General features: G+C 37.0%; 3 protein-coding genes across 5 annotated transcripts; 1 reads left to right on the top strand and 2 right to left on the bottom strand.

Annotated features, from left to right (window-relative positions):
* The first annotated feature begins 398 nt into the window (after positions 1 to 398).
* LOC145076381 (protein kinase family protein / protein phosphatase 2C (PP2C) family protein) lies at positions 399 to 4,255 on the top strand. The gene is made up of 12 exons (XM_079022271.1): positions 399 to 651; positions 727 to 844; positions 1,173 to 1,339; positions 1,432 to 1,499; positions 1,893 to 2,116; positions 2,211 to 2,262; positions 2,389 to 2,932; positions 3,020 to 3,092; positions 3,181 to 3,394; positions 3,494 to 3,598; positions 3,681 to 3,776; positions 3,876 to 4,255. Exons 1-12 carry the CDS (start codon positions 486 to 488, stop codon positions 4,068 to 4,070), a joined length of 2,022 nt encoding a protein of 673 aa, XP_078878397.1. The 5' UTR covers positions 399 to 485; the 3' UTR covers positions 4,071 to 4,255.
* Positions 4,256 to 4,743: 488 nt separating this feature from the next.
* LOC145076382 (SNF1-related protein kinase catalytic subunit alpha KIN10-like) lies at positions 4,744 to 8,093 on the bottom strand. 2 transcript variants are annotated; one of them, XM_079022272.1, is made up of 11 exons: positions 7,816 to 8,093; positions 7,209 to 7,435; positions 6,933 to 7,117; positions 6,587 to 6,769; positions 6,382 to 6,513; positions 6,122 to 6,307; positions 5,915 to 6,004; positions 5,747 to 5,827; positions 5,520 to 5,600; positions 5,158 to 5,397; positions 4,744 to 4,998 (listed from the first exon to the last, which is right to left on the bottom strand). In XM_079022272.1, the coding sequence occupies exons 2-11, from the start codon at positions 7,390 to 7,392 to the stop codon at positions 4,891 to 4,893; spliced, it is 1,470 nt and encodes a 489-aa protein (XP_078878398.1). In that variant the 5' UTR covers positions 7,393 to 7,435; positions 7,816 to 8,093; the 3' UTR covers positions 4,744 to 4,890. The 2 variants fall into 2 exon arrangements, with proteins under 2 accessions (XP_078878398.1, XP_078878399.1); XM_079022273.1 differs by lacking the exon at positions 7,816 to 8,093 and adding an exon at positions 7,587 to 7,783.
* A 2,669-nt stretch (positions 8,094 to 10,762) lies between these two features.
* LOC145072757 (transcription elongation factor SPT6-like) lies at positions 10,763 to 18,369 on the bottom strand. Of its 2 annotated transcripts, none has more exons than XM_079019233.1 (13): positions 17,865 to 18,369; positions 17,712 to 17,765; positions 17,319 to 17,418; positions 17,151 to 17,235; positions 16,910 to 17,051; positions 16,690 to 16,804; positions 16,345 to 16,597; positions 16,027 to 16,239; positions 14,560 to 15,948; positions 14,332 to 14,455; positions 13,036 to 14,240; positions 12,731 to 12,940; positions 10,763 to 12,629 (listed from the first exon to the last, which is right to left on the bottom strand). In XM_079019233.1, exons 1-13 carry the CDS (start codon positions 17,893 to 17,895, stop codon positions 10,911 to 10,913), a joined length of 5,640 nt encoding a protein of 1,879 aa, XP_078875359.1. In that variant the 5' UTR covers positions 17,896 to 18,369; the 3' UTR covers positions 10,763 to 10,910. The 2 variants fall into 2 exon arrangements, with proteins under 2 accessions (XP_078875359.1, XP_078875360.1); XM_079019234.1 differs by having other exon boundaries at positions 17,712 to 17,762.
* Positions 18,370 to 26,981: the final 8,612 nt, after the last annotated feature.

Raw genomic sequence — 26,981 nt, 5'->3', positions numbered from 1 at the left:
ATTTATAAATTACAGTGTTATATTATTATTTATGTTTCAAAAAATCCAATCATAATTGTTATATTTTTTTTCTTTGCACCGACAACAGTAGGAACTCTTCAAAATTATTTTAAAATTATATATCTTTAATATTATTTGAAATTTCTCTTTGTATTTGTGAACTGGAATTATTATACTTTAAAAGTTTATTTAAGCTTTAAATACACCATTTAGTTAATTTATTTATTCTTTTAATTTTAAGTGGGTTAACCTATTTATTTAATAGATTGGTTGCCGGTGAAAACTCTTTATTTGAAAGGTTAAATTGTATTTGAAATATCTACCTATTTAAATACTACTATTTAAATAAAAAGATTAGACTGGATTGCTCTATTAAAAACCCGAATCAACTTAGATCGACCCGTCTCTGTTTCTTTGATTGTGTCGCTTTTCGATTTGCCTCCTGTTGCCATTAAAGTGAAAAGCCTCTGTAGTATGTAGCTTGCATGATACATATACATACACCAATCATTAGCCGTCCCCAAACCAAAATCGGGATGGTTTTAGAGATCGTACATCCTAATTCTTGTATCAGAGGATGCTGCAGCAGCGATTCGATCCCTCTGCACCTCCCTTCGTCTTCCTACTCTCTCTTACTTCCAATTGCTCGAGGTATGAACCACTTCCATTTTTAACTTGAACTAAAAGGAATTAACATATGCAGAAACCCCAATTTTACGGTAGCAGGTGCTGAAAGTGTTGTTTATGATGCAACTTTGGAGGGGAAAAGAGTTGCTGTTAAAAAGCCCGTTTTATCCACCTCCGACGACATCAATAAGTTTCATAAAGAATTGCAATTGCTATGGTCAGTTCTTCTATTCTTTCCTATCTTCAAATAAGTCATGTGCTTCGTTCAGATAACTGGATACTCCCTTAGTTCTATTATACCTTTTGATGTCAAAATTCTTATGCAAACATAATTGGCACAGATTTTGATACCAAGTTTGTTGCACTTCTTATAAACTTATGTAATTTGAAATTTCCAAATAAGCCAAGGGTTCATAAAAGTTAAGTTGCATACCAACTGTTTGATTCTTCAAAAAGACAAAATATGATCTGTTTTTCTGCAATGGAAGGAGAGTATGAACTTGCTGGCATATCTTTAACTTGTTTGTATGATTTGAAACGTGAAGCAAGTTAAATCATCAAGGGATTGCAACATTGGTAGCAGCACATGCAAGACCACCAAACTACATGTTCTTCTTCAAGTTGTATGAGTTTGGAAATCTTTCTCAGAAGTTACATGTTGAGGAATGGAATCCAAGTATCAACCAAGCACTTATGATCACCAGACAGCTAGGTAAAAACACTTGCACTCCTTATTAACCGACTTGATAGTTTAATTTGGGTACAAAAGCTAAGTTAACATTATTTGTGATGTCTCTTTTGCAGCAAATGCTTTACAGTATCTTCATAACATTGGAATTATACATAGAGATGTGAAGCCAGCGAATGTTCTTGTAAGTTAATGTAGTAATTTAATCTCAAATTTCTAATATATATGTGCGTCTAAATGCAAGATTTGCAACACACTTTCATATATTATGTCCTCCTACTTATATTTCTTTCTATTGCACCGTTTACTTTCAATATTTTTCTTATTAAAGCATCATACTTTGATGAATCTACCCACTTTCAATTCTTTTCATATTCTAGCAGTGAAAATTGCTTTGTCTTTGGATGACATTGCTATAAGTAGGTAGATTTTTCAAAGTAAGATGTTATGGGAAGAAGTTGAAGGATGATGCTATAATAAGCAAATTGGTTCTCTATCGTTTATATAGAAGCTTTTGCTTTTGCAGTTCCATACTGTGTTTTTAGTGGTTGATTACATGATTCTGACTTTGATGCAGCTTGACAAAAGCCTGCGTCCACATCTTGCAGACTTTGGTTTGTCTGAATACAAACAAGATCTTAAACAAGTCACACTGGAAAACTGGAGATCATCAGGAAAGCCAACAGGTGGATTTCATAAGAAGAATATGGTAGGTACTCTCATTTACATGGCACCTGAAGTATTGAGAAAGGAGATTCAGACCGAAAAATCCGACGTATACAGTTTTGGAATTTCAATCAAGTAAGAATCCAATGACAGACCTTTTATGACATAATATTTGTATTTCCTTCAGTTATGAGGAGAAATCCAAAACTTGAAGCTTAACCCATTGTAGTGAACTTCTCACAGGTGTTGTCCCATATACCGATCTTCGCACTGAAGCACAGGTTAGCTATTTTAAATCAAGCTAAATGCAAGAAATAGCAATGTACATTCATTGTCATATATTGGTGTATTATATTTATAAGTTATAACATAATAATATAATATAATATAATATCCCGTGATGTCAGGCTCACACTGTGCTGGAAATGAACTACACTGAACAGCAACTGACAGCAGCTGTTGTGTCTGAAGGGTTAAGACCTGCTCTTGCAGGGACTGAATCAGGTGCACCACCAAGATTACTATCTCTGATACAAAGGTGCTGGGATGCTGACATGCACAATAGGCCTTCATTTGATGATATCATCACCGAAGTTGATCTCATCATGGAAAATAATAAGATGTTAAAAGTGGAGGAGAAAGAGAATATTCTCCCTCAATCATCCTCAAATGATGACATTGGTCGGATAATCCAACCTTATAAAGAGAACATCAACTGGTTTGTTCAGGGTGAAAATATTTTGAAGACTGCAAATGGAAATGGCAGTGGTGTAGGTGTGAAAAATTGGAATATTGATTCGGATAGTTCTTCAGTGTATCTTCCTGTTCTATCATGGGGTTCTTTTGCTACTTGTGGAAGAAGGGAATCCATGGAGGATACTCATTTCCTTATGCCTCATGTGGAGAATCAAAAAGATGTCCATATGTTTGGAATCTTTGATGGCCACAGAGGTACATACTACATACACAGTATGTGAATTAAGGTATGATTGTTTTAAGAAACTTTAAGTATGTATTGTTGGGTATTATCATATGCAGGTGGTGCAGCTGCAGAATTTTGTGTTGGAGCACTACCAAGACTGTTATTGCAAAGTCTAGATCATGCCACCAGGTTCGTATTATCATAAAGTATTATTTATTTTATTTTTTTAAACGAAAATTTACCTTTAGCTTTTTTATTATACTAATGACAAATGCAGTCCGCATGATGCACTTAAAGAAGCATTCATCAACACAGATGTGGCATTCAGAAAGGAATTGAATTCCAATTCTGAATGTAAATCCAAGAAAGATTATCATCCAGGCTGTACAGCAATTGGTGCTGTTATAGTTGAAAATAGGCTTTTTGTTGCTAATGCTGGTGATTGCAGAGCAATCTTATGTCGTGCAGGTTCTGCCATTCCTTTAAGTAAGGTTGTTATCAATCTCATCCATTTTTATGACATATATATTTTTCTTCATTGATTTATACATACATTACATACATGCTTAATTTATATTTGTTTTGTGTAGGACCATGTTGCAAGTAGTCACGAAGAGAGAGAACGGGTTATGAGTGTAGGTGGTGAGGTCAAATGGCAGCTTGACACGTGGAGGGTTGGTCAAGCTGCCCTACAGGTTAATTTTGTTTGCTTAATTCAGTATAGATAAACCCTAGTTCTATTATATATAAAGCAAGTGTTTAATTTTTAATTAATAGGTTACACGGTCAATTGGTGATGATGATCTGAAGCCTGGGGTAACTGCAGAACCAGAGGTTACGGAGACCATACTTTCAGATGAGGATGAATACCTGGTATTATTATTATCATTATTATTATGCACTTTACCATGTTTGATAAAAGTAGGTAGCTGTAATGGGTAAATAAATATATATATACACTGAAAATTTCAGGTAATGGGTAGTGATGGACTGTGGGATGTTGTGCGGAATGATGAAGTGGTTGAGATAATGAAGAAGACAGTGAAAGAGCCTGGAATGTGCTCCAAGAGATTGGCCATGGAGGCTGCAGAGCGTGGCAGCAACGATAATATAACAGTCATTGTTGTCTTTCTTCATCCCGTATCCACTGCTGAGAGAATTTACTAGAAATTTATATATAATATATTACTTTTGTAGTTTGATTCTTAACAATATTTATGTATTCTGTTTTACTCATACAGAAGTTCAATGGACTACTTGTATATTCATTTATCTGTATCTGTATGTTGATTGTTGATTAAGATCTTTTTTTGAGTGAAATTTTTAATAAACTTGTATTGTTTATCAGGTAATTACTTGTTTCCTCCTTCCCATTAGAGAATGAAGTATCATGTTAGAAAATATTTTTGAAGTTTAGTGAACTATATACACAAATCAAAATGAGGGGTTATTACAAGTTTAGTTTGGTTGGAATTAAAACTAATTTGTATTGCAACATAAAGTAGAGATTGCTTAAGGAATAAGTGTAATCAAACATATTCTTATTCGTTAGTTCCTATGTATAGTTCAATTTCTTTCTGTCTTCCAGCCAAAACATTATCCCTTTGCAACTCTTATATCCAATTTGTGGCTTCAAGGCAAAACATATTTCCTGCAGAAAATAGCATTTCCTTTTCTTAGTTTTGTAATTTGTCTTTAGATTATCAAGTAAAAAGTAATGTACTTTCACTTCATTTCTAATTTGTTTACCTTTTACTTGTGAAAATTGATTATTTACAGTAAATTTTCCCTGCAAACTTGTAAAATGCTGACACATAATGGTTTTTTTAACACATTGATATGATTACCATGCCGCCGATTATAACTTGCCTTTAAGATGTGTATAGTTTGTTACAAAAGAAAACCGAATTTACAAAATGTACATGATAATTGATAAACGGAGTCCTGGATGTTATAGAATATAAGTCATAATATTGAGGCTATGCAATTACACAACACAAGCACGAAATCCAGCACAAAGTTCCATGAACAGAAAAGGAGGTCCAATAACTCTTTGCCAGTCCACAAGATATGATTCTGCACTGCCTTTGTATAGCTGATCCAACAAAAAATATTTCCTTCATTACCAATATTCTAAAACACCAAAATGCAAGAAATGACAACCTACTTTCATTTATTTGTGTATTATAGCATCCTACTTTTATTTTTTTTATAATTGAGCGAGTAAAAAAAAAAAGTAATTTGCATTTCTTGCCTGAATTTCAAACTTGACTGCATCACACAAACTAAAGGCTTCCATGTTTGAGGTCTTGATTAGTATACTCTGACAGGTGGCATCATCTCTATGGATGCCTATAGACTTGGAATAGCTTTCAAGTGCTGCTGGTTTCCATAGACATTTCAAGTTGTATGCCCCGATCTTCTTCCATTGTACATTCAAGCTCTTGAGGACGCTTAAAACATGTCTCATAGTTTCATGTGGTGATGCACAGGACTGCATTCAGAAATATATACTACCAATTTATATCCAAAAAGATCTAGGGGACCAAATTTTATGAAGTAACCCAAGAAAGTTTGTCCAATCCTGTTATAACAATGCATAAAGACAAAAATGACCTTGAATCCAAGTACCCATTTCCCTTGAACAGGAGAAACTGGTCTTACATATATTTCTCGCCGATCTGTGCATTCCAGTGGCTACAAAAACAAATAAATAAATAAATAAGACCCCTTTTTTTTTTTTTAATCTATGTTATCTTTTCATGATGAAAATTATACTTTTGTCTTCCCAAAACGGTAATACAAGTTGCAATTCATGATAATAAAAGAATAACTGAAGTTACCAAAGATGCTAGAGGATTGTCTTTGTTGTAATTATGGTTACTCAACAACTTATGCAATAATATAGAATATGTAACAGTTGCCTGAAAGGAAAATATTTATAAAAAAAATGGTCACTTTTACAGTTGAAATATATGTAATGGAATCAACAATTGAGAGAGTTTCATCACCTGATTTTGCAACAGGTTGTTCAAAGATCCAATAACTTCTTGAACATTGAACCCTAAGATATCCATCTCTTCTAGGACTCTAACATCAACCTTGGAATATACATACACATGATTATTAGATTTCAGATAACTGTATCAAGAACGGATAAATAAAGAAGTTACTTTTTACTGATTATAGAAATTTTGAAATTTGATAACTTTATACACCTTTCTTGCACTCCATGAAGTATCGATCGAATGGCCTGCAATGTATTTTGGAAGATGTTCTTGAAACCATGGATGCTTGTATATTTCTGGAATAGTAATACGATTAACTGAATCAACAATAAGCATCTTTCTAATCAAGTCACGTGCTCCAAGAGACAAGTAGTTTGGGTATGTGTATATTCCACTCTGATAACAAGTGATTAATACCCATGTCAGTATATATATAAGTTTCACTTGGGAGCTTAAATATATATACAAACCTTTATCTTTGCATATAAGCCAGAAAGATTGTCATCATCAAAAGGAAGACTTCCGCATAAAAGAGCATATAAAATAACCCCACAACTCCAAACATCAACTTCAGGTCCAGCATAAAGACGTTCTGAGATAACCTACACCAAAAAAAAAAAAAAAAAAAAAAAATTATATTAAGTTCATTAAGTAGAAAAGAATCAACTCACACACCTCTGGAGAAGCATAATTAGGGCTTCCACAACTAGTTTTTAGAAGATGTCCATCTCGCATGATATTAGCAAGTCCAAAGTCAGCAATTTTGACATTTCCTTTTGAGTCAAGAAGTAGATTTTCAGGCTTAAGATCTCGGTGAACCACCATGTGAAGGTGGCAACTCTCTACACCTGAAATAATCTACATGGAATCATCATCCATTAGCTTGTGCCTTGTGGAATGGAATATATAAATTTGTATCTTTAAAATCTTGAAAAATTCAACAACAAAACACAAGGTGATAGTGTGATATAAAAAGAGCAGGATGAGGATGATTTTGTGCAAGAAACATGAGCATGGATACCTGTTGAAAGAGATGGCGAGCTTCACCTTCCTCAAGTCTACCATTTTCAGTGATATAATCAAATAGTTCACCTGAGTTCATATACTCCATGATGACATATATGCATGATCGAGTCTCTATGACTTCATAAAGCCGAACAATATGAGGATGGGAAAGAAGCCTCATTATATTAATCTCTCGTCTCACTGAAAATACAATGATGAAGAAGTAAAGGAAATCATCAACTTCATCACTTCACAGGAAAGAAAGCGGCAGTTGTTGTAATTTTAGGAATACCTTTCTCTGCAGCAGAATCATTGATTGATTGACGAGCAAGGATCTTTATGGCCACTTTGACTCCGGTCAAAATATGTTGGGCTACTTTGACTCTACCGAATGCTCCAATCCCAAGGGTTTTCCCCATTCTATAGTTTGATAGAGGTGGTATTGGTAAGCTTCCATTACCACTGGTTTCACCCATTTTAAGAGACCCGAAGTTTCAATACCCTCAATCTTCAGGGTGCCTACATAAGAAAAAGAAAGGGAACACATAGTAACAAAATAGATCGATCGTTCATCGTTTTCACAGATTAACAAATAGATCGATTGTTTTCACTAGGAAAGAACACATAATTAATCAAAATATAAGAAATTGAGGACGCAAAAGCGATTCACCTCTGAAAATTAGCAAATACCCATATGATTTGATGTACATGTATTTACAGTTTCCAGGAAGCGAAACGAATCATAGAGCCAAATAGTGAACTTGTTTCAACAAAAAGTAATCTAACCAAGTTGGAAAATAACACTCATCTGTCTTTTTTTACAAGCAAGGTAATTTACATATAATCAACTCATATCAAATTCCCTGTTGGTAAACAAATGATGAATTTCTGCAACTAACCTGGGAGCAGAGTATTTCTAGGCTTCTAGCAGTGATCACTCGAAGAAAAGGTGTAAGTGGCAATGATCAAGTTAGGGGGGAAAGATGGACACGGAAAGTAAGAAATGGAGTGAGTATTACATTTTTGTCTCCGGTAGAAGCCATTGATACATAGAGACAAAAGCTTTGACGGAGTCGCAAAGAGAAATTGCCGGAAAACTCATGGGTTTATCCGTTGAAAGAAGGGCAAGGACATAAAAGCCATTTACCTCCACCTTCCTCAACTTTTCAAATTATTTTGGGGCACTTTATTTTATACATTGTTTGGAGATTTTGCAATTTTAGTCACCCTGACATAGTTGGATCTAGGTTGTTTGTTTAAAAATGAGTTTTTTTATATATTATCCGTTTCATATGGGTATAAGTTAAAAAAAAAATGTTTGGATAAAATAGTTAAAAAAAAAATGTTTGGATAAAATAGTTTATAGCTTGGTAAACTTTAATAAGTCAAAAAGTGATAAATAAGGTACACTTTATTTATTAAAAACTTCTTATTTTACCAAATAAGTTATAATCAAAAAATTATAACTTTTTCTAAATAAACTTGGCCAAACACCCTCTTAAGACAATACCAAAAACATAATTTATTATACATATTGTACAACCCAAAAATATTTTTATAATAAACTTTATGACATGTTTGGATATCAGTCGAAAAATTAGCTACTAAAAAATAATGTTTTGTAAAATTAGTTGATAACTTAGATTAAGATATAAAATAACTTCAAGGATAATGAGTATTTTATAACCAATGAAGGATATTTTTGAAAATATTTTAAAAAAACTTATGTTTTTTTTAAAAAAAAAATGTAAATGTGAAAATTTATAAAAACTTGAAAATAAACTAGCTTATAAACTAATTGTAGTACCAAACAAAACCTACGTTAAGTTATTTATTAGATACTTTCATTTATCGATAAATTTATTCGGTGGAAACACTTAGACCGTTTCAAGGTTATGTATTTAATTCGTATAGAAATCTATTTCAAACATAATTGTGATCATGGTATTTGGAACATTTATATTAGGCTAATTAAATATTAGAACACTCACCTTGGCTTAATTTATTTAAAAGTCAAATCATCAAAAATTTCTTTTGATTGGTGCCACAATGCTTACAACAACGTATATTTTTCAATCAAAACAATACAAAATATGCATATGCAGGCTTAAAGATTTCATGAAGAAAAAAAAATGATATTTTTTCGGAACTAAAAAAATCATTTTTCTATATTTTTTTTCAAGAGAACCCTATAATCACCATTATATGGTATATATTACTTAAATTAAGATGTATTTTAAAATTGCAAATTAGTTATTGATGTCTTAATATGTTTTCTTTGAAATTGTGTTATTATTTTATTTGTATGTGTGTAATTGAAAAGGTTATAAGACACAACTGAAACATCATTTGTTTTTTATTTAGGCCTTCAAGAGTACTCTCCACGTTAAGAGTTATAGAGAGCTTTCAGATCAGCTATCACGAATCACCGGAGTACTTTCCACCTTAAAGGAGAGAGAGAGAGAGAGAGAGAGAGAGAGAGAGAAATAAGAAGATTTGCAAGAGAGAAAAAACCCACCACGATCACTGTCATAGACGGTATGCATAGTCATCGTCATTGTCAACTCAATCAAGAATTTTTTTCAAAACATTTATTCTAGAAGGTCTTAGGCTATGGGGAATTGAGTGCGGTAAGAATGAGGTGACGCCTATGTGGCATAGTAAACACCGCCCCTCTATGCAGTTTGAGGTGTGCGGCCAAAATTAAGAGAGTCCTCTCTCTATCTCTTTCTTATTTCTCTTTTGTCTTTTCATGGTATACCACTCCTTGAGTGTGGTAAGGAAGTGTGGCAAAATAAGGGAGTGATATCATTCCTTCGAACCTTATAGCCTTTAAAGTATTGAATCTTGTATTTTATGTTTCTGATAATTATTTGTTTTTTATATAATGTAAATATATAATATATGTTATCTTTAATCATTTTTATAATTTGTAGTTATTTTATGTACCTTTTATCTTATTAATTTTTATTATTTAAAAAGAATTAATTGATTGCAAAAGTTAATAATAATTTTTTTAAGTGAACGTATTGGTTTTAATTAGTTGTAAACAAATTTATAAAAAAATTTAATATTGCATTTAATGGTGATCATATTTTAAAGTCATCATATTCTTTATCTTAAATTTCTTTTAAATGTGATTAATAATCTTGTTTCAAGTAACCAACTATTTGATTACTATTTTGTAAAATGTTTGAAAACATTTAAATTATGTTTGATATGTGCCTAACAAAGCAACGATCATAAATAACTTTTAACTTTTTTGGTGAACAATGTTCTTACAAAAAATAATTATTATATTTTATTATTAGTTATTATATAATAAAAAAGTTACAACTTCTAAATAAAAATATTTATGTTTAGATATATTTTCTTTATACTGTATTTTTATATATTTAATGTAATTAATTAATATTGGTGTCTAATTTAAAAAATATAAATTAAATTATATACATTAAATTAATATTTTAAAAATAACATTTTGATCCAAATTAAATTTTTTTAAAACCTTCTTTAATTCAAGTATTTAAACTTTTAAAGGTATTAATGAACTATTTATTTATAATTGATTTGTACAAAAAATAATATCTTATAATACAATTATGATTATATTATAATTGACTTATACCTCTTAAAATTCAAAATATAATTATTATGCTTTATAATATAATATAAAAAAAATTTGATCAACCGTTCTATTATTGTAATTATAATAATGTTATTTACGAAAAAAAATATGTATATGTTATTATAATAAAGAGCCACTGTGAACGCATAACGCATTGAGAAATAAACTTAAAAACTTAAAACGATCGAGCAAACATGTAGTAGTTGGCTAAGAAGAAGTTGTACAAACTACTACATTCCCATTGGATTTGATTTCAACAAAAGACAGGTAGAATAAATAGGATCCGAATTTCCACATAAACAGTAAAACATATCCTAAAAGAAAAGTCAAGACAGAAAATAAGATATACCAGATTTACCATCACCATCACCAACCACCACCCCCAGAGCTTTTCTTACCCCATCCACTGTTGTTATCTGCATCTTTGTTGGCGTCACCTGAGCCAGATGCACTGTTATTCTTCGACCCCCAACCACCACCACCAGCACTGCCACCACCGCCACCGCCACTTGTACCACCACCACGGCCACCACCTCCAGACCATCCACCACGGCCACCGCCACCAGACCATCCACCACGGCCACCGCCACCACCAGACCATCCACCACTTTCTCTGCCGTCACTGCCGCCACTTGCACCACCACCTCCAGACCATCCACCACGACCACCACCACCATCACCACGGCTGCCACCACCAGACCATCCACCACGGCCACCACCACCAGACCATCCACCACTTTCACCGCCATCACTGCCGCCACTTGCACCACCACCTCCAGACCATCCACCACGGCCACCACGACCTCCACCGCCACCACCACCAGACCATCCACCACTTGCACCACGGCCACCACCACCACCAGACCATCCACCACTTTCACCACCATCACTGCCACCACTTGCACCACCACCGCCAGACCATCCGCCAATTGCACCACCACCGGTACTTTTCTTTCCGCCACCCCACCCTGTATTATCTGCATCCTTGTTGGCATCACCTGAACCAGAAGCACCACTATTCTTCTGTCCCCAACTGCTGCCCCCACCACCGGACCAACCACCACTTGCATCACCACCAGCACTTTTCTTGCCTCCACCCCACCCAGTACTATCTGCATCCTTGTCGGCACCGCCTGAACCAGAAGCACCACTATTCTTCTGTCCCCAACTACCGCCACTGCCACTTGCACCCCCACCACCACCAGACCATCCACCACCTGCATCACCACCAGTACTTTTCTTGCTGCCACCCCACCCACCGCTATCAGCTTCCTTGTTTGAATCATCAGCATCACTATTCTTCTTCCCCCAACTTCCACCGCCACCGCCACCAGACCATCCACCACCATCAGTACTTTTCTTAGTGCCACCCCACCCACCACTATCTGCATCCTTGATGGCATCTCCCGAACCAGAATCGTTACTTTTCTGTCCCCAACCACCACTTGCACCACCAGACCATCCACCACTTTCTCCTGCCTGAGTACTTTTCTTGCTGCCACCCCACCCACTATCATCTGCATCCTTGTTGGCATCACCTGAATCAGAAGCCTTTTGCCCCCAACTGCCACCACCACCAGCACCCCCACCCCAACTGCTGCCACCACCATCTCCATAACCTGAATCCTGGTTTTCATTCTCAGAATCATTTCCCCTGCCACGACCACGCCCTCTCCCCCGCCCCCTACCTCTTCCTCCTCTTCCCCGGCCACGACCACCACCATCATCACCGACCCCGCCCCAGCCAGCAGAATCCCCAGGACGTTCACGGGGATCATCAATATGTTGTTGAAAATATGCTACCAACCGATCAACTTCCTCAAACATATTCTTCCGGAATCTAAACCCTTTTGGATACAATCCAATATACTCATGATGCGCGTTGGAAGTCCTTATGTATGTCAGAATGAAGGTCCCCGGATGTTCATGAGAGACACCAAAAGAATAAACAATTCTTGAAGGGTGCTCCGACTTTTCCTTCCTCAGTATCTCATCTACCTCAGCTTTTGTCCCATGCTTAAACATTCGGTAGCCTAACATTTTCTTCAAATGTCCTGCCAAGGGTTCCGCATATCCCGCAATTACCTATCAATCAATCAAAACAATACAACACAAACATATAAGAAAACAGCAACCTACTTTCATTGATTTTTTTATAGCAAAACAAAAAAGAAAAACTGACCGACCTCATCAAGGTTAGCAAACACATCCTCTCCTATTTTAAGTGTTTTCCCAAGACGAAGCAAGCTTGTAATGTCCTTATGCTCTTTTCCACCTTCTAGAATGTCCTTGTGAGCATACACCCCATTGTAGACTTTGAGCGTTAACGTTAAATATGAGGCTCCACGAGAGCTAGGCCGGAAAACACTCTCACCGGCTTCTTTCTCCGCCAGTAACTGAGTAAGTAAATTAATATTTAATATTTAATATTTAATCAATCAACAATAAAAGTATGCTATTATTATTTAATTTAATAGTAAATAATAAGTACCTCTATGGCTTCATCTATAGTAACATTCTTGAAGCGAGGATGAGCAATCATTCTTGGCTTGAAAAGCTTCTTTGTTATCTCCTTAACTTTACTGCTACTACTACCACTCGGAGTCGGAGGCTTTTCCCCTGAACTGTCGCGAACTTCATTATAATACGGATCCACGGGTTTGTCATTTTGTGACACCCACTTACTCCTCATAACATTTTCCTTACAACTAAGGTAAACCTGATACCTATCTTTCACAACTGACTTTATCTTGCAAGTCAAAACATCACCTTCCTTCAACTTCTCAGTCAACTCTTCATCGTTTAAATCATCACTATAATCTTCCTTGTTCAGCATACCACTCAACCCGGACTCAAGACTACATATCGCCCTCTGAGGTAGCACACGCCGGACCGTAGCCCGCACGATTCTTCCTTCCGAAAGCGTGCTCTCCGTCTCCCCGGAAATCATCAAGAACTCCTCGTCCTGACTCGGTTCTACATACCCTCTTCGCCAATCTTGAAACCCGTTTATCAGTTCTTGTTTTATAAGGTTAAAAGTCTCTTTTTTATCTTCCCGCTTCTTGGATTTGGCATATGAGTCGATGTCAAGACTCTTCAATAGGTCCGGATTTTCTCTCACGTGCTCCATTGCTGTCTCGATGACATCATCATCATCATCATTGTCATCATTCACAGCTACATCATCTTGGGCATCTGCACGATAAATCTCTTTAGCCAATTCCTCAGCTAAATTATACGATTCCGGGTGAATCCTTGTATCGTCTAGCAAATCAAACGATTGGCTACTGCTAGTGGCATTCCCACTTCTTTTTACACGTAAGAAACCAACCGAATTTATGAACACCTTTCTGCCAAGACCATGGGTCAACAGATCCTTCCGGGTGCATATCGAACCCGACCGAATTAAAGATCTTTGTAAAGAAACCGCCTTTGTGGGTCCCAGCCCAGAAATGAACTGTAGAGGAGCAAACAACCATTCGTGGGTTATGGCCAAATTTAACTCCACCCCAACTTGGTTGGTTGCATCTACCATGATTTGTTCAACTATGCTGTACTTCTCATCCGAAGTTATAAAGCTCTCTAAAGGACTAAGTTTCCAGGATAATATCTCTTTCCCGGGCCCACAGAGAGTTGCAGCCATCGTTAACGGGTTTTGAAGGTATCGTCCAAGTGCAATACCACGCTTCACAATGCCTGAAAAAGATTAATGAATTAAAGTTAAGGGCGTTTTTGGAAGGAATGAAATATGTAAAGAAATCGACAGGATTCAATCAAAGTAACTTGCCAGATTGAGACGGAAACTGCTCAGATGATATATTTGAATTTTCATACAAACGGGGTAGAGACTCGTCGCCATATACAACGCTTAGTCCATCTTCTGAACTATCTTCCAGCGCCTTCTGAATTATCTGTCATCATAAATAATATATTCAGACAGAATTATGTATATATGCAAACAAACCAATGATTGTTGCAGCATACTGTAAAAATTACTATATGAAAACACAATCACCTCAGTAATATCCTCTTTCAGCCTGCTGCAAGGCACATTCACAGCTCCCAAAACAACAACATCAGGTTTGTGATCCATCATGAACTTCACAATCCGTTGTTGATCGTTTTTCTTCCTTTGTTGATCATTCACATTTTGACCACGGATACTGAGAGATCCCGCAGATAAAACATCAACAATTTCACCAAATGAATCCAACATCACAAAAGTGGTTGCAGGCCTTCCGGGACCCCAACAGCATGCCATGACTCTCGCTGGAACTTTTGATATATTCCCATCTTGTCCCTTCTTCTGATACAGCCCCACCGAGACTTTCTTCCATAATATCCTTCCATATTCCATTAACAACCAGCTTTTTGCTCTGCTTCTTAATAAAGATCTTGCTTCCTTCTCCATGGAAGGTAGAAGAAAACCATCAAAAGCATCTTTGATTATCTGTCTCCTTTGTTCATTCCATAACTGTGCGTATTTGCTCACACCACCACTAACATAATACTCCTGAGCATCACTTATTAATTTATCGTGTGAAGATGCGGGAAGCTTGATTGAAACTTGAATCAGGTTGTCTTCTTCAGCTTTTTGAATAAGAAGCCACTGTGCATCATCAAATTTTGTCAGAGGCTTTTCTTTTAACCACTTAATCCCTGCAAACTGATGATGGGAATCTATGGTCGCCTTCCCTTCAGCAGTGGGGCTTGTTGATATTGTTACATTTTCCATAAATACCCCCCGAACATGTTTCCTGACAAATGGCTCACAGCTAATCTCAAGTGCAGCCATGTGTCTAGCTCCTCTGAGCACAGCTTGTGGATTCTCAAACGTTTGACATGTAAACTTTGATGCCACGTCATCTGGTGTTTCTTCAACATCCTCAAGTTCATCCATTCTCATTTGTTCAAGAGAAATCAATAATCCAAATTCTTCAGAACTATAGCCGATTTTGCAAGCAACTTCACGCAATCCAGCTTCACTGCAAATCCCATATTGTGATTTTCTTCTTGGTCTCTTGAATTCTCCTTCATCTACAACATCACCTGGCGGGAAGTGGAGGTTGAACTTTGAGTCCACATCATCGATTTCCCTTTCTGTTTCTGCTATATTGAGTGACTTGATAATCGACTCAAAAAACTTTTGATCTAAATGAAGGCGTGTTTCATCGTATATGTTTCGGTCTTCATCAAATCGCTTGTTGTAGTACATTTGTAGAGCACCTTTTCGTTTTTGAAATAGCAACCACTTTCTGTCAAGATCCATGATAGCCCAAACCACCTTGTGCCACCTCAGCATGGGTTTATCATCAGAGAAATCTTGATTCTCCTCATCAGCTACTTGTATATCCTTAAAAAGACTAGGACACTCCTCCTTTCTATACATAGCAATAAAAGGAACCTGATACAAGAGGAAATAATTAAAAGAAACAAACTTCACAGATCCCCACAAAAAACACAGATAACATGCAACACTTACATCTAATTTCTGAACATGCACAAGCTCTAAAAACCTTTTAATATCGTCTTTAAGTATAGGCAACTCGTTTCCTTCTTCAGTTGCTGTGCTTGTACTACCTCCTTTGTGAAACCAAGGTACCATACCCATTTTGAATTGATTAAGAATCCAGATGCTCTCCCTGTCTATGCTCATATCATGTGGTGGTAGAGGACCAGTGGTTTCCTCAGAAATCTACAACAAAAAAAAAGAACTTAAAAAAATATGGAGCCCTTGACTTTATCTCCAAAAACCAAATGGACACAGTGGGAAAGTAGAAAAGACTTGTTAGCATCAAACCTGCATTCTTTCTGGAATATCTGTCTCCCTGATATGCTCATCCTTCTTGGTCATGTACTTCTCTGGAACAAGAATTGGTTCAAATTCATCTTCGACCTTTTTTTCCTTCGATTCATTGGGTTCACTGTATTTGCTAACATTTTCTGGTCCCAACTTGTAGATGTCATCAAGACCACCAAATATGTCATTAACACTCTGCCTTGAAGAGTGTCCTGCAGACTTCTTTGATTTTTTCTTGTTAGCTTTGACACTCCTGCATGAGGGTTTAGGGTTTAGGGAAATCATGTGGGAAATAAAACACAAAGAGAAAACATCCACATTACTACGAAGCAGCAAAAGCCACACCTCGATGGAGCAGCAGGTTCAGTTTTTTCGACTTCTTCAACAATGAAATCGGCCATTTCATCCTCACTGAGCAAAGCATCCTTCCCCTCATCCAGCAGATCTTCAGAGCTATCACCTACAAATAGACTAGAAATTGTGGGCAATTTGGAAATATCTCAAATAAAAAAGCAATCTATTTCATTGCAATCAAACAATAAGTTTTGGTGTATTTAAAATCTACCATCATCATCCCCAAATAAAGTACGTGTTAGCTTCTCCTTAGCCATTCCACTTCTGTCATATTCTTCCGTACCAAAAACCGCTGATGGTCCTTCATCACCATCAACTCTTGCTTTCTTCAGCCGCTTGAAGTTTTCACTTTCCTAACAGATTCAAAAGCATAAAACGGTCAAAGAATGAGAGAAAGCGTTGAAACATGAATTAAAGTCTTAAATTATAAAGTGAAGAAGCAAGAGACTTACAAGTTTTGGGCGATGATAGCCAGGGATGTTTTCTTGAAGGAGCTCATAGTCATCTTCATCCAGAACATAAGTCTTCTTTGATTCTCTTCAAAATTGGCAACACAGGTGTCAGAAAGGTAGTAATCAGTAATGCATCAACAATTAACGGTAGAAGGTAAAAATATTTACCTCTTTTTCTTCCTCTTCTTTTGCTTAGCATCATCGCTGTCCTCTCCGACCTCATCTTCTTCAAGATCATCCACTAAGAAACCGTCATTCTCATACTGGTCTGGTGAAGGCAAGAACCACAATCATATCAGAACATGAAGCTGAATATGAATGTAAATAGAGTAGAGAGACATCTGTTACAGATTGTGTTAATAAACATAGAGTGATCAAGATAAGAAATTATAATTTTGCATGCATATAAGTGGTAGCAAAAGATCTAGAGTAAACAAGTAATGCTCTACCAAAACAAAATACACTGGTACACAGACGGAACAAGTACGCGGTAAAGAAACTTCAGAGAATCGGAACCATGAAAACAAACAAATACTCAAAATCATGCAAAAAAATCCATACCATCGTCTTCATCGTCAAGGTCTTCAGGCTCTATCCTCCGGTCGACTTTGACTTCTATCACATCGATACACATAAATATGCATGCACATAAGTAGGAGAGCAAGATGAAAGAAAAATACTCGGTAAATGAAAATATAAATCCGATGAGGTCACCTTGTTTTGACATTCTGGATTTTCTGCCCATTGTGCGACTGTGTGAAAAAAAACAGAGGAATGAAAGCAAAAACCCTAAGAATCCACAGAATATGATGGAATTCGAGGAAACCCTAAACTCAAACGCTTGGAAACAACTTCTAGTCAGGGGGTTTCTACAGGAAGGTTGAGAAGATGATTCGATGTGCTGGAAATGAGTTCGTTACTTTATGTGATCAAAATGTAGTGAAAATCATTTAGGGTTTTTGTGTATACTTTCATTTGGACAGTTTGCTACTATAAACTTCACCGTTCATTTTCGTGAAACCACAATCGTTAATCCATCAAAGAGATCGTCTCCAAAAACATAAAACCACCATAAGAATTAAAAGAGGCTCGAGCACAACATTTTCATGAACGTCTTCGTACCTCCACCATCAGCGATTTGAAAAGGTGGAAACTAGTGAAAACCCTATAATAGTCCAAATGAAGAGAGAGGTTTTGTTTATTTCAAAGACGTTGTACCTGTCTCTAACACTAGGAAAAAGTAAAAACCCGGAAAATAATGATTAACGTATCAGTTTCATTTCGCCAAAAAGTATTCAACAAAATCATTAAATTTTTTTTATAGAAAATAAACAAAACATAAAATTAGTCTATTGAGATTTATTTTAAAAAAAAAAAAAAAAAAAAAAAAAAAAGGTGTCTACAATCTAAAAAAATTTCAACTTGTATAAAGAGGTTCAAAAATAAAAATAATAAAAAAGTGGTTTTGATCCATGATACATTTGAAAAAATCAATTTTGTCCTTTTCATTTCATTCTTCTATTTTTTTTATTTTTTTTAATATTTAAATAATTATAAAAAATAAAAAATAAAACCCCACCCCACCCCTCTCCACCCGTAACCCTCTTTCTCTCTCTCAACCACCTGCAATTTGCAATTTTGATATACTTGGATACTGAAAAAGAACCCAAATCTCACTAACGTAATCAAAAAGTTAAACTCATATCACCATTTTTACATCAATTGTAGAGATTGGTCCTAGTAGGAGCACCAACAAAACGTAACAAAGTCTTGTTGATCATTTCTTCACAACTTTACCTTCAATCCACAAACTTTTAGCCCTTCGAAGTGCATCAACTTTCTTCAACAAATCAAAATCTAAACATTTCTTCTTCAACTCTTCCACACACTTCCCTAGTAACTTCTCATCTTCTTTCCCCCTCTCTGGTAACTTCTCCATACGCAATTCCATATGTTTTGTAACGAACAACCCAAATTAATCCCAGATAACATAGGAGCGAACACAACAATTTCGTTTTTGTACCAAAAAACAATTGTCGAATAAATTTAACTAAAAAACAATGATTTTAACTGAGAAATTGGAATTGGGAATGACGAAATGGGTGACTTACTGATGAAGGGGAGGTACATTTTGATTATGATATGTTCAAGGAGTTTGATTCCATCCATGTTTGGCATATGAACATCGCTTAGAACTATATATTGTCTGTTTTTGTTTGTATGTGTGTTTAATATGGTTAAGAACCCTAAATCCACGACTTGGCTTTAGGTTTACAAACCCTAACAAACATAGTGATTGAAGATGATTGGTGACCAGCTGGATGGAAGGTTAAGGATGTGTGTTAGATCATGTAGAAAAAGAAAAGAGTCGGATAGAGAAAAAAAAGAGGTGGAGAGAGATGTTCAAGATAAGAAGAAGCCATGAAGGTACCATCCAGTTTCATTATCAGATGGGAAGTGTAACGTGATGGGTTTTAGCCATAAGAACTTTCCTATGTGCGCATGCAAAACCCTAATGCTCGGATCTAGGCTTTCTAATTAAACATGCTTTGAATCCAAAACTTCTAATGGCTAATTAGGTTAAATAACAACATTGAAATAGATCTAGAATCATACCTTTGGATTCCTTGTTGATCTTGTTGTCTTGGAGCTTCTAGAGTCACAAACGTCACTCCTCTAATGGCTTACGAACACCAATAGCAAGCAAGATGATTTGGGAGAGAGGAGAGGGGAGGAATTCGGCCAGAGTATCTCTACTTTAGATGGTGTGTCGAATTCCCTTACCCCTAGGGTCTATTTATACTTGTAGACTCCTTAAGGGTTACAACCTAAACCATAATTGGATAACTCAGACTTTAAGTTGATCCATATCCTTTCCTTGATAATCCTATGGACGATTTTGGCTTATCCAAGCCCTAGAAATCGTCCATCCTATCTAGGATAAGGATTTATAGTCTAAAGTGTAACTATCAAACAATTGACAGTTTATACCCTTTTATTTAATTAATCTCTTTAAGTCACCAAATTAATTCCAATTAAATTATGACTTATATTAATCAAATAACCATATATTATTCCTTATAATATTTACTCTCTTTTAACAAATCATCCATCAAGTTGCTATGGTGAAGGCAACCCAAAAGGACCATGCATAACCGGATCAAATACTTGCCTAATATAGTTGCAGCCTTAGACACTATTCCAACAGTCTCCCACTTGGATAAGTCTAGTAACTATACAAGTACAATTCGGTTTGCAATCGTAGCTCTCAAAGACGCTGTCAACTCTGATCTAATCAATCTTGTCCTTTAGATAAGGGATCGTACAGTCCTCTGTTAGATATCATGCTGACAATCCTATGGAATGGTTAGTCTAGCATTTAGTTTCTCGATCTCCGATTTATTCGACATAGAACTTTATCAAACACATCAATTCAGTTCTGACCGGGCCCGGCACATAAGTCAAATCAAATCATCGAGTGGCCAAGATATCTCTTCTACCCTCTTAGGATAAAATTTACAGATAAACTTTGACTTATATGTATTTACTTATTCATTAACCAACTATACACAACAATGCGTTTTATAACACCAAGTTACTGATGCGTTTTCGCATTATCAATGTACAATCAATTAACAAATAATAAACCATATATCTAGGTTTTAAGACTATATGATATTATCGTCTTGCGATCACCTTTTATATCATATTCCATAAAGTGATTCCAGCAAGCGCGGGTTTGTTCCAATGCTCAAAACCAGTTCATAAGCACTCATGAACGTTGCAGCAACCCTTGCTATGTCTAACACCATTTAGACAATCTACACACCAATTCATGACAATCTTCATTCATATCTACTTCCAACATATGAACGATTGTGGACAATTTGAATAATTCGATTATTCCTAATAAACTCAATTATTCTGGAAGTCAAAACATGCAAAGTGAAACAATAGTTAAACAATTAACATATGACAGTAACTTTACTCATAAATAAAACTCCTTTATTTAATCATCAAATGTTAATTACATTTATCTATTATACGTTTCTAATACTATCTAATCTATACTAATATCATCCTTCAGCCCAATACTCCTAGCATGCTACAAGTGCTTAACCCTACTCAGTCCCTTCGTAAGCGGATCTGCTGGGTTATCCTCTGATGATATCCTCTTAACTATGAGTTGTCCTTCTTCTACACGATGTCTAATGAAGTGATATTTTCTGTCGATATGTCGAGATCTACCATGATCCCTCGGTTCCTTGGTCAAGGCAATCGCACCTTCGTTATCACATAAAATCTCCATGGGCTCCTTTATGGCCGGCACAACTCCAAGATCACCAATGAAGTTCTTTAGCCATATTGCCTCTTTCGACGCTTCGCTCGCTGCGATGTACTCTGATTCGCACGTTGAATCAGCTACGGTTTCCTGCTTGGAACTCTTCCATGTCACTGCTCCTCCATTTAGGGTAAAAACCCAGCCCGACTGCGAACGGTAGTTGTCCCTGTCGGTCTGAAAGCTGGCGTCACTATACCCTTGCACCTTCAATTCATCACTCCCTCCGAGGACTAAGAACCATTCCTTCATCCTCCAAAGGTACTTAAGGATGTTTTTCACCGCAATCCAATGTGCTTTGCCAGGATTCCCTTGATATCTGCTAACCATGCTCAAAGCGAAGGCTACATCAGGGCGAGTACAAGTCATAGCGTACATGATTGAGCCAACTGCGGAAGCGTATGGTATTCGGCTCATTTCTGCAATTTCAGCTTCGGTACTCGGACTTTGAGTCTTACTCAACTTAGCATTTCCTTGTATCGGTATTTCTCCCTTCTTTGAGTTTTCCATACTAAAACGTTTTAGTACCTTCTCTAAGTAAGTATTCTGACTAAGTCCAATTAGTCTCTTACTTCTTTCTCTTAATATCCTTATTCCCAAAATTTAAGAAGCCTCTCCGAGGTCCTTCATAGCGAAGCACTTCCCGAGCCAGGACTTAACCTCCTGCAGAGTCGGGATGTCGTTTCCTATGAGTAATATGTCATCGACATATAGAACGAGGAAGCTTACTATACTCCCACTGGCTTTGACATATACACAATATTCGTCTTCGCTTCGTACAAATCCAAACTCTTTGACTTTCTCATCGAAGCAAAGATTCCATCTGCGAGACGCTTGCTTAAGTCCATAAATGGACTTCTCAAGCTTACACACTCTATTTGGATGCTTCGGATCCACAAACCCCTCTGGCTGAGCCATGTAAACATCCTCAGCCAACTTTCCGTTAAGGAAGGCGGTCTTGACATCCATTTGCCAAATCTCATAATCATGAAATGCGGCAATTGCTAGCATCACTCTAATAGATTTAATCTTCGCAACTGGTGAGAAGGTCTCATCATAGTCAACTCCTGGAGTTTGAGTAAAGCCCTTCGCGACCAATCGCGCTTTATATGTGTGTACGTTCCCATCCACGTCGGTCTTCTTCTTGAAGATCCATTTGCACCCAACGGTCTTACGTCCGGGCACATAATCAACCAAATTCCAAACTTGGTTATCGTACATGGATTGGATCTCGCTATCCATTGCCTCTTTCCATTTCGCAGACTTCGGGCCTGCCATGGCTTCCATATAACTATTAGGTTCATCAAGATTTACTAGTGTACCATCACTAATATACGTGTCCCCTTCGGTAGTAATATGAAAACCATAAAACTGGGGATGAACTCTAACTCTATCGGAACGTCTAAGAGGTAAGGATTCGTCAATCGGTTCAACCGGAGTTTCCTCCTCGAGTTGAATGCCAGCGGTAGAGGTTCCTTCATCTATCGACTCTTGAATCTCTTCAAGTTCGATTTGCCTCCCACTGTCTCCTTGGCTTATGAGTTCTTGCTCTCGGAAAACTCCTCTCCTCGCAACAAAGACAACATTATCTTTCGGTCTATAGAAGAGATATCCAAAGGATGTTTACGGGTAGCCGATGAAAATACATCGCTCACTTCGAGGTTCAAGCTTGTCGTGAGTATCTCGTCTTACGAAAGCCTCGCAACCCCAAACCTTGATATGTGCCAACGAGGGAGCTTTCCCTGTCCACATCTCGTGAGGTGTTTTGGCAACCTTCTTAGTAGGGACTCGGTTAAGGATATGGGCGGCAGTCTCTAAGGCATACCCCCAAAAGAAGATAGGTAGTGAAGCACGACTCATCATAGAGCGAACCATATCCAATAAGGTCCGATTACGCCTTTCTGCCACACCATTCAACTGCGGTGTCCTAGGAGGCGTCAATTGCGAAACTATTCCACACTCCTTGAGATAATTGTGGAATTCAAGACTTAGGTACTCTCCTCCTCGATCGGATCGAAGCATCTTGATTTTCCTGCCCAATTGATTCTCCACTTCATTCTTGAACTCTTTGAACTTTTCAAAGGTGTCTGACTTTTGCTTGATTAAGTAGATATACCCATATCTACTATAGTCATCGGTAAAAGTCACATAGAAGCGGTTCCCATCCTTCGTGGTTGATCTAAAGGGTCCACATACATCGGTATGTATTAGGTCCAATAGCCCCTCACCCCTTTCACAAGTACTCGTGAAGGGTGACTTAGTCATCTTTCCAAGCAAACAAGACTCGCATGTGTCATCTTCCCTAAGGTTGAATGATTCCAACTCTCCATCCTTTTGGAGTTGGGCTATGCGTTTCTTGTTGACATGTCCAAGATGGCAATGCCACAAGGATGATTTATCCATACTAGTGGAAGAATCAATATTCAAAACATCATTTCCTAAGTTATCAACAATCATAACAGTTTCATATATTCCATTACATGGTATAGTTTCAAAGTAAAAGACACCATTTAGATAAGCCAAAATAGAACCATTCTCATTATTAAAAGAAAATCTAAATCCTTGTCTATATAAACCATGAAATGAAATGATGTTTCTAGCCATTTCTGGCGAATAGCAACAATTGTTCAAATCTAAAACCAAACTATTCCTAAGCACTAAAGGATACACTCCAATCTTGGTCACAGGCGATGATCTTCTGTTCCCCATGATTAGATTGATCCTTCCTTGCTCTACATCCCTACTTCTTCTTAGTTCCTGCACATTAGAACAAATGTGATAACCACAACCGGTATCGAGAACCCAAGAAATAGCATGATTAGAATCGTTAGATTTGATTGTGTATATACCTGCGAAAGATGGCTTGATCTTTCCTTCTTTGATCGCTTGCAGGTAATCCAAGCAGCTTCTCTTCCAATGTCCTATCTTGTGGTAGTGGTGGCACTCTGCCTCCTTTGGGTTGGAGCAGGGCTTAGGGGGATCAACTTTAGTCCCACTAGAAGAGGCACCATCTCGGGCTTTCACCTTGCGATAGTTATTCGATGAAGCTTTCCTCTTTTTTCCCTTCCCTTGACCAATAGCCAAGACAGGAGCAGCGAACGGATTGGGAGCAGGTGCCACAGACTTGTCCTTGAAGTTGCTCTCAGTGACCCTCAAGAGACCTTGGAGTTTGCTTAGGGTGACCTCTTCTTTGTTCATGTGGTAGGTCATCCTAAATTGGTTGTACATTGGAGGCAAAGAGTGAAGCACCATGTCGATCGCCAACTCTTCACCGAAGTCAACATTTAACTTGCGAAGGCGGTCGACATACCTTTGCATCTTTTGCAGGTGCACGGTAAGAGATTCTCCATGACCCATCTTAGCGGAGATCATGTTAGTGAAAATCTCGTAACGCTCTTGTCTCGCGTTTTGGTGGTATCTCTCCAACAAGTCTTGATGCATCTCGTATGGATACGTGTCCTCGTAGGACTTTTGAAATTCGGAGTTCATGGTGGCGATCATGATGCAATGTACCTTCGTTGCATCTCGCTCATGAGTTTCAAAGGCGGTGATTTCTTCGGGAGTAGCAACTTCGGGGTTGATTTTCTCGAGCTTCTCATCGAGGACATACTCTTTATCCTCATAGTGAGCAATGGTGCGAATGTATCTTATCCATTCGCTAAAGTTCGTTCCATCGAAGGTGACCTTTTGGCAAAGGCTCATCAACGTGAAAGAACTAGCAGCAGCGTTGTTTGCGTTCGACATCTTCAATTAGAAAAGGACAAAGATAGATTAGAATAATAATCCCTAATTATCACCCAATAAGAAAATTAGGGCTAGGATCCAACAATAACATTTACATACTAGAAAATGGATGCCGTAATCTAACATGCAAATAAATTGAAGGTAAGTGAATGACGATTCACTAATTCTCCATTACAAAACTTAAACTATTAGTCCTAAGTGTTTTTTGAGAATTCCTAGGTTCGGATGAGATTCATTGAACTATTCAATGGCATGTTTAAATCTCGATATGCCCCTCTTGTTTGTGACTGGGATGCCGAGGATCACAAAGCGGGTGTGAATTACCATGCAAATTCACATGGTGCCTTCATTGTAACAATCACCTATTCGATGTGCCGGTAAACCACACATGCTCCATCGAACTATGATAAACAATGAATCACCCTTTGCCACCTTCGCTTAGAACCAATTAGTGTGCCGGTAAACCACACACGCTCCACTAACTTCTTAGCAAGGTGCAAAGTGTAATTTCATGGGATTGCATCAATTCACTTTTCCTAAAGTAACTAAGATTGGAAAATTTTTAAAACGTGTAGTTACTTTGTATTTCTTATTATACTTTTAATGAGAATATGAGGTTGCCCTATCCTACCCGTTCGGCTAACGACCCTCCACCAATCAAGCAAGCGGTGGGTGTGAGTGTACACCCATTAAGCGCCATTTTATAGGCCGCAACCTTATACCCACCTTATAGATCGGCTTCGTGAATGAGGCCTACTAACGGTAAGACTAGCATTTAGTTATACATATATATATATATATTATTCTAGTACTATCATATTAGTATAGGGTTGTATTTTAAAACTTTTCAAAATCTAGGGTTTGAAATTTAAGTTGTCTAAATTAAAACTTTTAATCACAAATATAAATTTCAAAACTTTAGGGTAGGTTTTAAACATTTAAAACATGGAGGATCAAATAACAAATAATTCCAATTAACAATTAATATCCTAATTATCTTTACTTGATTTATCCAAGATTTCTTTTAAGATAATTATCAAAATAATTAATCATTTATCACATAAGGAAATTAAATATTTTATTAGATGATAAATATCTTTAATTAGATCAAGATTATAGTCATATATATCAAAAAATCGGATTAGGGTTGATCTAATATGATTAAGGTAAGTTTCCATAAGATAAACATGAAAAAATCCCGGTTTTGCCTAATCCTGACGCCCGGACTCGCCGAGTACGGCCTACTCGCCGAGTCCACTTTGGAACTCGCCGAGTCCATGACTCATAAACCAAAAATCGAATTTTGCAGGTTTGTTTCAGTCAACCAAGCAACAATTTAAAGAAAACCAAGCTAGGCTCTGATACCACTGATGAGTTTTAGTCATAAGAACTTTCCTATGTGCGCATGCAAAACCCTAATGCTCGGATCTAGGCTTTCTAATTAAACATGCTTTGAATCCAAGACTTCTAATGGCTAATTAGGTTAAATAACAACATTGAAATAGATCTAGAATCATACCTTTGGATTCCTTGTTGATCTTGTTGTCTTGGAGCTTCTAGAGTCACAAATGTCACTCCTCTAATGGCTTACAAACACCAATAGCAAACAAGATGATTTGGGAGAGAGGAGAGGGGAGGAAGTCGGCCAGAGTATCTCTACTTTAGATGGTGTGTCGAATTCCCTTACCCCTAGGGTCTATTTATACTTGTAGACTCCTTAAGGGTTACAACCTAAACCCTAATTGGAT

The sequence above is a fragment of the Lactuca serriola genome, chromosome 9, assembly GCF_051521515.1.
Source record: "Lactuca serriola cultivar US96UC23 chromosome 9, Lser_US96UC23_V15, whole genome shotgun sequence".
NCBI lineage: Eukaryota > Viridiplantae > Streptophyta > Magnoliopsida > Asterales > Asteraceae > Lactuca > Lactuca serriola.
Note: the sequence above shows the minus strand (reverse complement) of the source record. Positions and strands in the feature narration are given on the sequence as shown.